The sequence below is a fragment of the Melanotaenia boesemani genome, chromosome 8, assembly GCF_017639745.1.
Source record: "Melanotaenia boesemani isolate fMelBoe1 chromosome 8, fMelBoe1.pri, whole genome shotgun sequence".
Classification (NCBI taxonomy): domain Eukaryota; kingdom Metazoa; phylum Chordata; class Actinopteri; order Atheriniformes; family Melanotaeniidae; genus Melanotaenia; species Melanotaenia boesemani.
Window position 1 is genome coordinate 27200544 of NC_055689.1, and position 13451 is coordinate 27213994.

The 13451-nt window shown below is 38.0% G+C and overlaps 1 protein-coding gene across 1 annotated transcript; it reads right to left on the reverse strand.

The window, feature by feature from the left end:
• Window positions 1–1934: 1934 nt before the first annotated feature.
• On the reverse strand, window positions 1935–10683 carry LOC121645242 (purine nucleoside phosphorylase-like). Its single transcript, XM_041993632.1, has 6 exons — window positions 10540–10683; window positions 8679–8848; window positions 8487–8590; window positions 6103–6278; window positions 5145–5335; window positions 1935–3140 (listed from the first exon to the last, which is right to left on the reverse strand). Exons 1-6 carry the CDS (start codon window positions 10566–10568, stop codon window positions 2920–2922), a joined length of 891 nt encoding a protein of 296 aa, XP_041849566.1. The 5' UTR covers window positions 10569–10683; the 3' UTR covers window positions 1935–2919.
• Between the last annotated feature and the right edge of the window lie 2768 nt (window positions 10684–13451).

Consider the following 13451-nt stretch of genomic DNA (forward strand, 5'->3'; position numbering starts at 1 on the left):
AAACATAGGAGGGGTTATATTTGGCTAAATTTCAGTACATAATCTTGTACACAGATATCCACACAAGCTTATTAATTAACTAAAAAAATATTAGCTGAAAATTTGCAGTCATTTGCTGTTTAATACCCCAAATACAGTGTGTGCAGAATTATTAGGCAAATGAGTATTTTGATCACATCATCCTCTTTTTGCATGTTGTTCTACTCCAACCGGTACAGGCTTGAAAGGCTACTACCAATTTAGCATATCAGGTGATGTGCATCTCTGTAATGAGAAGGGGTGTGGTCTAATGACATCAACACCTTATATCAGGTGTGCATAATTATTAGGCAACTTCCATTCATTTGGCAAAATGGGTCAGAAGAGAGATTTGATGGACTCTGAAAAGTCAAAAATAGTGAGATGTCTTGCAGAGGGATGCAGCACTCTTAAAATTGCCAAACTTTTGAGGCGTGATCATCGAACAATCAAGCGTTTCATTCAAAATAGTCAACAGGGTCGCAAGAAGCGTGTTGAAAAAACAAGGCGCAAAATAACTGCCCATGAACTGAGGAAAATCAAGCGTGAAGCTGCCAAGATGCCATTGGCCACCAGTTTTGCCATATTTCAGAGATGCAACATCACTGGAGGGCCAAGAAGCACAAGGTGTGCAATATTCAGGGACATGGCCAAGGTAAGGAAGGCTGAAAAACGACCACCACTGAACAAGACACACAAGATAAAACGTCGAGACTGGGCCAAGAAATATCTTAAGACTGATTTTTCTAAGGTTTTATGGACTGATGAAATGAGAGTGAGTCTTGATGGGCCAGATGGATGGGCCCGTGGCTGGATCAGTACAGGGCAGAGAGCTCCACTCCGACTCAGATGCCAGCAAGGTGGAGGTGGGATACTGGTATGGGCTGGTGTCATCAAAGATGAGCTTGTGGGACCTTTTCGGGTTGAGGATGGAGTCAAGCTCAACTCCCAGTCCCACTGCCAGTTTCTGGAAGACACCTTCTTCAAGCAGTGGTACAGGAAGAAGTCAGCATCGTTCAAGAAAAACATGATTTTCATGCAGGACAATGCTCCATCACACGCATCCAAGTACTCCACTGCGTGGCTGGCCAGAAAAGGTCTAAAAGGAGAAAAATAATGACATGGCCTCCTTGTTCACCTGATCTTAACCCCATAGAGAACCTGTGGTCCCTCATCAAATGTGAGGTCTACAGGGAGGGAAACAGTACACCTCTCTGAACAGGGTCTGGGAGGCTGGGGTTGCTGCTGCACGCAATGTTGATCGTGAACAGATCAAGACACTGACAGAAGCTATGGATGGCAGGCTTTTGAGTGTCCTTGCAAAGAAAGGTGGTTATATTGGTCCCTGATTTGTTTTTGTTTTGTTTTTGAATGCCAGAAATGTATATTTGTAAATTTTGAGTTGTTATATTGGTTTCCCTGGTGAAAATAAATAAGTGAAATGGGTATATATTTGGTTTTTGTTAAGTTGCCTAATAATTATGCACAGTAATAGTCACCTGCACACACAGAAATCCTCCTAAGATACTAAAACTAAAAAAGCCCCACTCCAACTTCCAAAAATATTCAGCTTTGATATTTATGAGTCTTTTGTGTTCATTGCGAACATAGTTGTTGTTCTATAATAAAATGAATCCTCAAAAATACAACTTGCCTAATAATTCTGCACACCCTGTATTTAGTATTCAAGTTTTCTAATTATGTATTTTTGAAATTCTAAACGTGTCCAATAATTCTAGTAAAAATGACAAATCTAACAAAACCTTTGTAATAAAACCTTTTTAATGTAAATGAATATTTGGGTTTTGTCACAGAGATATTTAAGCTTCCACCAGAAAAAGAAAATTAATAAAATAAAAGATTTTGGCGGGGAAACTTTTTTAAAATTGGTCAAATTAATGCAAATTAGCCAAAAGTGACTGTGATGTTCTTTATTCAGCCTATATTTGACTTACAGGCACATTTCACCAGGCAAGAAAATAAAAATAAAATTTAAAAAGTTTCAAATAAGACATTACCAATAAAAAATACAATGAAGTTTAGAATTTTGAATCTGTGGACATCAAACATTGCATATCACAACCCAATTTTTTATGAGGAAAACATCTGTAACTGAAAGATGGAAAGCTTTAAATTAATCACACATTAGTTCAGAAATTCAGCCCTTTAGTGTTAATTTGGTTAAAAAAAACACCCAACTTTGACTCCAGGTTGTGTTATTTATTGTAAAATTAAATCCACTGTTTGTTTCTATAAAAATGCATAAAAGCAAAGATGACCCCGTACCCAACCTGTCAGGTAACACAGCAAGAAGACATTTCGATCATTAATGTGCTTTGGTAAGTAACCTATAAAGGATTTTCCCTTCTTCAAAAACAAATCAATAACAATACTTAAATACATAATTTAAATATTTTAGAATATTTTACACCTCATCTGTCAACATCTCATACAGACATGCACCAAGAGTTGGTCCATAAAAAAATTCTATTTACCGTTGTGTAGGGAATATTAAAGAAATTAAACAATAAATATTTTTACAGTTAAAAATCAACTACGATGCTGTTTCACTGAAACCAGCTGGATGCAGCAGCACAGCAGGATTTTATGACTTAAAATAGTTAAAACAGCTCAGTGAGTAGGAAAAACATGTAAACAGTTCAAATAAAAGGATATAAAAAGTGGATCAGTTTTAAGACTCCTTTTAAGGTAACAGTTAAAATATTATTTTCAACTTTGGTTATAAACATCAAAGCTACTTCATCAAGTCTAAGCTCCAGCATGGCGTTTCAAGATTCTGCAACTTTATTGTTCCATTCAAACAAGCGTTATAAAAATGCCCCTGCTGCGCTGCAGAGAGGAAGCAGCTCAGCTGGCCTGGGATCAGGTACAGTGGCGTTTTCAGAAGGAGTTGTTGTTGTCGTTGTCTAGCCGAGCCACCATGGTGGACACCAGCTTTTCCAGTTGCTTGGCCCTCAGCCTTCCTGTCTCCAGGACTTCTTCGTGGTTGGCCCTCTCCGGGCTGTCGTAGTCCATCACAGCCCGGTTGCTGATCAGCGACAGGGCGAAGCAACGAATCCCAGCATGACGAGCAACGATCACCTCGTGTACTGTACTCATCCCTGCATTGGAAGAATCAGATAAAGTAAGTTAGATATCTCACCTTACTGCTCATAAAGTGTTAACCCACTTTGGGCTTTGTTACACAGCATCTTTATTAGTTTGTAGTAGTTAATATGTATTTAATTCACTTGATTTTTAACAGCTCTGTTCCACATTCCCTCCATTAGCTGCTGTATTTTCCTCCTGCTCACTTCTGAGTGAAATGACTCAGAAGTGCTATGATAAGTTGGTACAACAGGCTAATAAAAAAGAAGCTTTTCTTATCCGTTTTAGCTAAAAATACATGGATCATTCTTTATGAAGGGAGATGACATATTGCTGTCTCATTCTTTTCTGCAGCAACATTCAAAGCTGTCAGTCAAAAGCCTCCAGACAAACTAAGGAGCAGCATTTTTAGAATAACCCTGTAGATCTACATGCCTGACCGATATGAACTCTGTCAAACCCGTAAATCAAGTAAAGTTGAACTGCTTCTCTTTGTCTGCCTGCTGGTGTGTCATGCCAAATCCATTAAAACATACATGATTTCTCAGTACCTGACAGAAAGTTACACAGGATCTCTGTGCTTCGGTCATTTTGTAAGTGAGTTAGTGTAGACATGGTGTAGAAGGCACGCTGTGCCAGCTCTGTAATTTGGTATTATTTACCTAGATGTCTTTCTGTGATGCTTGGAGTCTTTCAACGTGTGATTATCCAGTGATCTTGCTAAATGCTGTAATTTACAGTCATATTCCTACAACTAAGACCCACCTTCTCATGTACGTGCTAGAATTCATGCTGAAAGCTGGTAAATTTGTCTGTTTCGTAAACATTATTTTGCACAGGTTACATAACAAACACTGAAGGTTTGTTTATAGACTGGTCCTTAATATTCCTCTGACTCACTTCCTCTAATGCGTTGCTCACTGTGACTACTTTGAATGTCATGTTTATGTTGTTTATTCTGCTTGTGTTGCAACCTGGATAGGTTGGTGCTTGATTCTAAGGTTAGACTTTGCTCTTGTTTCTGGTCTTCCTAAAAAGACTATAACACCACTGCAGCTCATATTACTCTGAATTTAAAACCTTTGCATTGGCTTCCTGTGTGCTTCTGAACTGATTTTAAAATACTTTTATTAGTTTTTAAACCTCTTAAGAGTTTTAGTCCTGAGTATCTATCTTGCTTATGGTTTATGATCCTCCCAGAGCCCTCAGGTTGTTGGATGCTGGTCTCTTATAGAGTGGAGACAGAAACATATGAAGAGGCATCTTTCAGTTTTTAGGTCCTCACCTGTGGAACAGCCTCCCAGACAACCTGAGAGCAGCTGGTAATGTTGATATTTTTAATAGTTAACTTAAGATTAACTTTTTTAGTAAAGCATTTAATTGAATATAATTTTGCTATTCATATTTTTTTTACTTACATTTATTTCTCTCAAAATCTCTTATGTTAAATCTAGTTTTTTTCTTTAATCACTCTGATTGTTTTTATTTTTTTTACCAGTTTACTTAGTTTTTACATTTGCAAAACAGTCAGACTTTTCACTTTTTTAATGAATTAGTTTTGATTTAATGTTTTTTTATACCAAATTTCCTTTTTATTCTTCTGGTGTCTTATTTTATTTCACCTATTTTATATTTTCATCTTTATTTAATTTTTATCTATTTTATTTTATTTCAATGTTTTGGTCAGTTTACCATCTATTATTTATATTCCAGTATTTTATTTACCCAGTGCGATTGGTAAGGGTTAGGACAACACTGGTCAAGGACATTACTTTATGTTTATTAATATTTATATGTGTGTTGGTGTATGTCGTGTATGGGTGTGACTTTTTTTGTGGTCTGGGGAACTCTTAGGGATAAGATCTTGCTTTTGTTTTTAATGTAAAGCACTTTGTAAGGCGACTTTTTGTACAAAAGTGCTTTATAAATAAAGTTTGATTAATTAAGGTAAAGTATGTTCTCTGAAGTCATGGTTACACCAGCATGTGTGTTTGTGTGTGTTTTACAGTGAGACTTACCAACAGCATCAGCACCTAAGCTGTGCAGCATGCGACACTCGGCGATGGTTTCAAAAGACGGGCCGCCAAGAACGCAGTACACGCCCTCCCGCAGGAAGTGGCTGTAGCCCAGCTCTGCGGCGACATCGTGCCCCAGCTGCCGCAGCTCGCGGTCGTAGGCGTCAGACATGCAGGGAAAGCGGACGCCAAATCTGAAGTCAGGAGAAAAGCTTTTAGCACATGATAGGAACAGATTTAAAAAGTGAAGGAATCTCCCTATGACTGGTTCCTCTATGCTGACAGCTCCTTCTGTTAACAAGCCTTAATGCTGGGTGAATCCTGAAATCCTGTGACCACTGTGTGGTGGGTCAGTTGTATCATCCCAGCCTAAGAATAATTTAGCAGGTGACTTTGCTTGTAAGAACACAAAAAGTTATTTGAACCTGTACTCAGAAATTACACTTAGTTCTGCTCCAAGGCTTGCAGAAGTAACGTGCTGCGTAAAGCTTCTGGAAACAAAAACATTTTTGTTTGCCTGCGAGTTCAGATGCTCATTGTTGCCCCAGAGCTGGGAAGCAGCACGTCTGTGTGGGAAGCTGCATAACTGTATACTTTACAGAAGGAAATATGCTGGAGGAGAAAACTTGGAAGAGCAGAGTCATTTGGTCATTAATAATTAAGTCATAAAATCCTTGGAATATCTGTAAGATATCTGTCTATTCTCCGTGGTAACACCAGTGCTCCAGTTTTACCATGAAGTATTGGGGTGAGGAATTTACTGAGGATGTGTGAATGATTTTAGTGTGGGCGCTGTGGCTGAACAAGATTACAAAACATCTTAATGTCAGAGACAAAGTTTCAACATCACCTTTTCTTCCCCACACTGCACCATGTAATAGAAATCCTTTAACTGTATAAATCCCACACCGACACTGGACTGATCAGCATCTGCTTCTGTTCTTCCGTCACCTCCACCTACCTGTCATCATTGGGTCCAGCCAGCGGGTTGATGCCACCAAATCCAGGCATGTTGATGTGGTCTTTAATGATCATGACGTCCCCCACTTTGTAGTCCTGGTTGAGGCCTCCTGCTGCGTTGGTCAGGATCATTGTCTCCACGCCCATCAGTTTGAAGACACGCATAGGCAACGTGATCTGGAATACACAAGTAAACAAAGATGCAGTAACAGCGTTTGTTAATATTCTGTCACAACACTTTTTATCTGAGCTGTGAAAAGACCACTTAATACTTGCCGCTTGCACAAACCTGTAATGAATCGGTTCACATAAGACTACTGAAAAGGAGAATTTAATTTCTTAAAATGTGTTTTCAGTTATTTTTCTTCATCTGCTTATCAACTGACTAACACACTGAGCTAAACCTAATGTGTCCACTGATCTGATGTCGGGACAGGACACCCAGAAACTTTGCTGAAGTTATTTTATTACAGTTAACACATGACTTCTCATAAGAAGCAAATGGTGACATTAAGTGTCCACACATAAAAGGTCAACATATTTTCAACAAGTCAAACAAGGAACACGTTGTAAGAGCTCCCTATCTCTCCAGTGCTTAGAAATCTGACAAAAACACTGATAGCACTCAGCAGCTGTGTGCGACCCTTTAAAGTTCTCAGATGAGTTTTGTGGGAAAGACTCTTGTGTTTTTATTTTGAGGTAAAGTCATCCTTGACTGGGGAAAGAGGGACTCTTTTAAAGCTTTGCTTAGAGCCCTTCTGGTTTCCAGTTGTTTCTAATGATTGATGTTGCTTTAACCTTGTGGGTGTGCTTTGCTGGGCTGTGTTGTGTGTTATCATAGCAGGACGTACTCATGTTGACATCTACTGTAACAGGAACAAATACTTTGGGAGGTTATAACACAGGTGCATCATACGTGCACAAGACACACTCACAAAACTTCCCAGTTATATAATGTTCAAAGATACTGAAGGTGTGGTTGGTGTGCTGAACAAAGGCTGCTGGAGGTAAAAATCTGCTCAGCTATAACCCCAGTTACAAAATATTTAGGATTCTTATACATAAAGAGAATAAAATGTGTAGCATTTTAATTATAATAGAACAAAAGGAACACACTGAATGTTACTAGGGAGACATTTTATTATTTAAATGGCAGCAACATGTCTCAAAAAAAAGTTGGGAGAAAATTAAGCAGCGCTAAAGTAAAACATCTGGAGGAACATCTTGGAACCTGTTAGATTAATTAGCAGCAGATCAGTAACATGACTGGTTATAAAAAGAGCACCTTAAAGAGGCAGGGTCTCTCAGAAGCAAAATGAGCAAAGGTCCAGCAATCTGCAGAAAACTGCACAAATTGTGGGGATGTAGAAGAGATGCTACATGGTGGAAAACATGGACATTTCCAACTTTTCTTTAGATGTGTTGCTACCATTAAATTTGAGATGAGTTAATGTTTTCCTAAAACAGTAAAATATCATTTTAAGTTTCAGCATTTGACACATTTGAATGTTTTTTTTCTGGATAAAATGTTGGTTTATGAGATTTACTAAATACTCTATTCTGTTTTGTTTTCTTAGGGGCTGTATGTGCCCTGTACTACAGTGCTTTTTAATTACAGGTGGAAAGTATTTTTACTATTACTCCCTGTATAAAGTCCCTTTTTCAGATCCATTAACATTACAGAGTGAATAGGAAAAATGCGAGGCACCTCCCAGATCTAAAATATTAAAACTAAATCTAAAGTTCTTTTAGAAATTCAATTGTAATGGAGTTTATGAGGAATTCATCCTACTGCTCTTTTGATTTACTAATTCATACATTTTCTTCATGACTTTATGGGTTTAATCCCCAGGATAAAGTTTACTTTAATACAATACAATATTCATATTGTATTGTTCATAGTTCATATCATACAGTGTGGGTTAATTTTAAGTCAAAAATAAAATAAAGAAAGGTATGCTGTAGCGCAAGGCTGCCTTGTGACCGAATAACTGCTACACAATAGATGTACATAGTTCTTATTTAAATCCATTCTTGTGATATCTGCTCCCTAAAGACCAACTTTAGAAGTCTGATTTTAAAGCTTCAAACCAGCAGTCCACCTGGTTTGATATATGTAAGCTGAGTTTGCTCTGAGAGCTGAGTGGTGTTGTAGTGGGTGTGATCCCACCTGGTGATGGGCATGTGCTTGGTTATCATCAGCCGTATTTTGGGCGTCTCAAGATACATCTCAGAATTTCAAAACAAAAAGCAGCTGCACCGGAAAGACTTTAAGATTGTAATTTCAGTTCTTCAAACATTTTTGATAACATGCAAACTAAGGTCATGCAGTCTGTGTTAAGTCTTCAACCAAACCAAACACTGTGGGTTTTAATCTGTGCTCACCTTTTGGATTGGGTAGCCTTCGTACAGATGGAACCTGCCTTGCATGCACACACACGGCTTCCCTTTTAACGTTCCAAACACCAGCCGGCCTGCATGACCATGCACTGCAACACAAACACACATTGTTAGAAACTCAGTGTGTTTCATTCATGCACGCAAACATTAACAGCTGTTTTTCCAGGCTGAGCATACCTGTGCTGCGGGGGAAGTTGGGAATGTCGCCGTATTTGAAAACCTGTGGGTCCTTGAGCATGTCAGCCAGCCCCCCCAGGCCTGAACCGCACACGATTCCCACAGTTGGTCGCATCTGTGTGTTGGACAGCAGCCAATCCGCTGTGGCCTTGCACTCGTCATAGCTGACACTAAAAGAGAGAAAGACAATCATTTGTTATACATATATTCAAACTATATGAACTCTTCTAAAAGCATGAAATGGCGTTTGTTCTTGCTCTTGTTTTGCATTCCACCTAACTTTATTATCAGATAAACTAAAACATTAATACTTCTTTAGGGGTTTACTAAATTCCTAAACCAAGAGAATGTTGCTTGTTCTTTACTTTTTACCCAGGTTCCTCCACACTTTCCCACGTTGCCAAAAACAAGAAGTACTTTAGATGTGGGTTTGGCTAATGATAATCTAAGAACAGTGCGCTGTATAAGCGTCCCCTCAGGCTAAAACAGCAGAAAATTAGCAAGAACCACTTCAATTTCTGACCGTTCAGTCACCACAAAATACACGTCACAGCAGCAGGCTGAAGATTTTTAGGTCTCTGAGGGTTATTTCAGCCTCATTAAACCCCAAAATCAAAATTTAATCCTAAAACTGATCCTGGTTGACAATGCTAATACATTCCCCCACTTTAATACAGAGAACAAGTTTTTAATGCAGTTGATTTAACATTACAATGTCAGTTTTCTGGTTGCAGGCCTGCTTTAGATCACATTTCACCACACAAAATAAGAAAGCTGCTTAAACTGACATTTAAAACATGCCATTTGGAATATGTTCAAACAAAACTTTACAATAGAAAGTCATGATATTGGATTTTTTTGTCTCACCCTAGCTGCAATTATTTTCTTTTAAAACCACTTTTGGACTATATTGAGAGCCTGTGGATAAAGTGTGACTTTCAATTGTAACAGTATAATAAAATAAAAATCCACTATAATTTCCCTCAGTACTCAACAATATAAAGGAAATGTCGTTTTTTGTGGTTCTAATTATCTGCTTTAATTTTGGCAGTGTTGATAGCCCCCCCCCCCCCCCACCCCCCATTACTCTTTTCCTTTTCACAAAAGCACTACGTGCAGTCAGTCACCAAGTCTGCATTTTAATGTGGATGGACTCACACACATATACACGCGCTCGAAAGAAGAAAGAAAGAAAGAAAGTGGTGGGGGTGAGAAAAAAACCCCCCAAAACTGGTGGATCTGTCAGCTGTGCTTGATCCACGTAGCTACTCCTCAATTGAGCCACATGTACGTAGCACAATCAAACCTACAGCGGATGTAGAGAAATACCAGTGGCCTTGTTGAAGCAGAGTTTGCACTGACGTCACGGTGAACGCGTACGGATTTTTCCGCTCCATCAAACTGGAGCTGTTCCTTTCATTGATGTGCTGGGAGCGTTGGGAGAGGAAGGGGACATTGTTCCGGGGGATGCATGAAAATTTCCTAAAGCGGGCAGACGTCTTTTCTAAGCTAAATAAGTAAATGAATAAATATAAAAATAAAAAATAAAATAAAAATGGTCGAGCCTCGACTCAACGCCGGCTTAGGATGCCGCCAGAAGAGCATGGCATCCTAACCGGCAACCGCGCGCTTCTTTCGTAGTTAGGAGTAGAACCTCTTCAAAAAGCCCGAGTTTAACCAATAATGAAGTTCCAGATAGACACTAATGGCCTTTAATCCGTGATATTAAACCCTGGTGATAATTTTAACACCCGGTGTCAACACAGGCTACATGTGACGTAGATAAGTGTTATTACATTACACGTTATAATTTTAAAATAGTAATAATCGTAGACAGTAGGCTTTAAATTCGGCTACTCACCCAGCAACAAATTCGGACATAGACAGCATGATGAAATGTGATGCCAGTCAGCAGGTTGTTCCTTGTTCTACACCTCCACTAGCGTTGGCTGGGTTTCCTGATGAGTGACCGGTTTTACGTTTAGATTCCGCCCCCCAAACGCAACACTGCTGCCGTCTAGTAGAGCGTCACGAAAGAACGAAAGCTCTGATTGGTCGTAAAGAAGAGGTGCGCCAGAGTGTGTGAGTTCGTTTTGGGGTTTCCCAGCCAAAGGCATTATACGTTTTTGTATAATGGTACAATGCTGCATTCAGGAGCTTCAGTCTGCATCAGTAACACTAATAGCCATCCTCCACCATGAGCCATAAGGTCGCCGCAACAAAGTCCCACTACCCCGGATATATATATATATATATATATATATATATATATATATATATATATATATATATATATACAACTTTAATTCCCATTACCATCGTACATAGTTTAAAATATTTTTTCTTTTTCTTTTTTTTAAAGATGTTTTTATGGTTTTTTTATCTGGAATCTGTCAAAGGGAAGTTTCTGTCACCTGTTACAGTCAATAAAGTTTATCTTATCTTTAAATGGAAAGATGGAAAGTATAAGTAAAATAAATACGAAACCGTTTTTGAAGGTTAGTCGCATACCGACGCTTATAGAAATTACATAAAAATTACTTTGAGGGGAACACATGGAAACGAAGACATCTTATAAGCTATATAGCTAGGCTTCATGTTTTAAAACATTTTTGATCAAGTACAAGTGTACCTACAAACCTAGTATGCTGTATTTTCCTCCGCATTAATAGATTTTTAAAAACGTATTTTACTAAAATAAAACTAAATACAGAAAGTTATCTGGGCATTTTACGTATTTCAGCCCAAATAAAATGTTTGTAAGAGTGCTCCCAACAGGACTTGAATGCAACACAGACCTCATAATTTTCACGTGGTCTCGCTTTTGGTGCTGATGCAATCGCCCAGATCTGAGATTAAAAGCTTGTATTAGAAGTGTCTGCTGCACATGTGTTTCTTTTAATTTACTAAGTATGAATTATTAGTTTTTCTTTGTTATTAGGTATATTTTATGTGTGTACAAACATTTACAAATTTAAGCATTTCTGCTTGAGAGAGTGCATCATATATCAACGTTGTATCTGTCTGTGTTAATATAGCTGTATGTTTAGTCTAATGTTGGTCCTGCAATGGTAACACAGAGCCGCCACTGTTTTGGCTTACTGGCTGTTACATAACAGCTGACTTGCATGCTTCAAGGTCCTCTTCCTGACTTTCCAACCAAATTCTGCTGTTCTCACGCTGCTCACTTTAGAAAGTGTCAACAGAGAAAAAACTTCGCTCTGATTACCCACATATTTTTTCTCTGTAGATTAAATGCAATGTTTGCATCACATCACAGCTTGTTTTGTCTTTAAAAACAGAATGCCAGAAGTTTTCACATTATGTTATCACTGTCATTGTCAGTGGACCGGAGAACACTTGAAACCAGAATTAAATTCAAAATAAAAACTTATTTAACGGCAAATTTTTTTAGTGTGATTGCAATTAGTCTTTTGTGGTATCTCTAATTAACTCCTTCAGCTACAGCTGATGCATAGAATTTCAAACAACTCACTCCATAAAGAATTTATTACACATGTATTACTTCCTGCCATTTATAAGCCTCAAATTGGCAAAGGTTTAATTTCCTCTCTCACTGCAGATGTCTTTGTTGGTGTGTATACATCCTTGGGTAAAAAGCACGTTGTGTGCAGCAGCTTCTTAACAATGAAACAAACTGGGTCATTTTTTGTGTTTAACTACCTAAAACAACTGTGAGGCTGTCCAACAGTGTTTCAATTAAATTTAAAGGTCGTGGCTGTTAATGATAGTATTATTTATTTATTTTTAACTTCTCTTTGGTTTTTTTAAATCATAAAGCATCACACATTTTATGGTGCTGCTGTACTTCTTTGGCATTCAATGTCCTGCTAGGGATCATGAAGGAGTTAAAGTTATTCTGAAGTTTTTCCAGTGGTTACTTCAGGATATTATTATAGTATATTAGTATATATAGTATATATTGTTGTTACAGTATATTTTTAAATAGAGGCTATTTGAAAACAACACAGGAGGTCCCATCTGTTTTCCAGTGGATTTTGAGAATGAACAAAGGGTTAAGTCATATTTCTGTGGTTCTGATGTAATGCATATGATATCCTCGCTATCCTCAGCCACTTTGAACTCTGATGTTATCTAACAGGCCTTAAATCGTAACAGAATCGGAATGTAATGCAGTCCAAACCATCTTTTAAGGTCTACTTTATAATTTTTCTCTATTTATTTCTATCATTTATTTAGCCAGCTATTCCTTTTAAGGCAGATGTGATCAGAGTAGGAACACGAACAGTCTAGAATAATTTCATTTTAGAACACTTTAAAATGCATAACTGTAACACAAGGAAGATAGGAAAAGCTGGAAGTCATTGAGGCCAAGCAGTAACCTTGCTACATTCCAGCTGTCAAAGATTATGTAATACTTTTCCTACTGAGCTGTTGAAGACCTTTTAAAGGTATTTCCTGCTCATGCTTGAAAAAAAAGAGCCAGTCTACTAACCTCTGAATGTATTTGGGGAGGTTCAAGAACAAGATGTAGGACTTGAGTAGTTACATAAGTGGTGGAAATGATTGTTGTTTTAAAAAAAATCATTTCAGTGATCACAGCGTTGTTTTACAAAGTCATGTTTTTTGTAATTTTAAGCTGTTTTTGTTTGAGTAAGAACCAGTCTAAGTCCTATGATTGTGAATGAAGTTATATGTGTTGGCTCTGCCTGTTTCTGTGGCTCTCAGTAATGCTTTAGTCACATACTGTAAATCATAGCAGAGCTAATGAATGGTGAGGGGAGCTGAAAT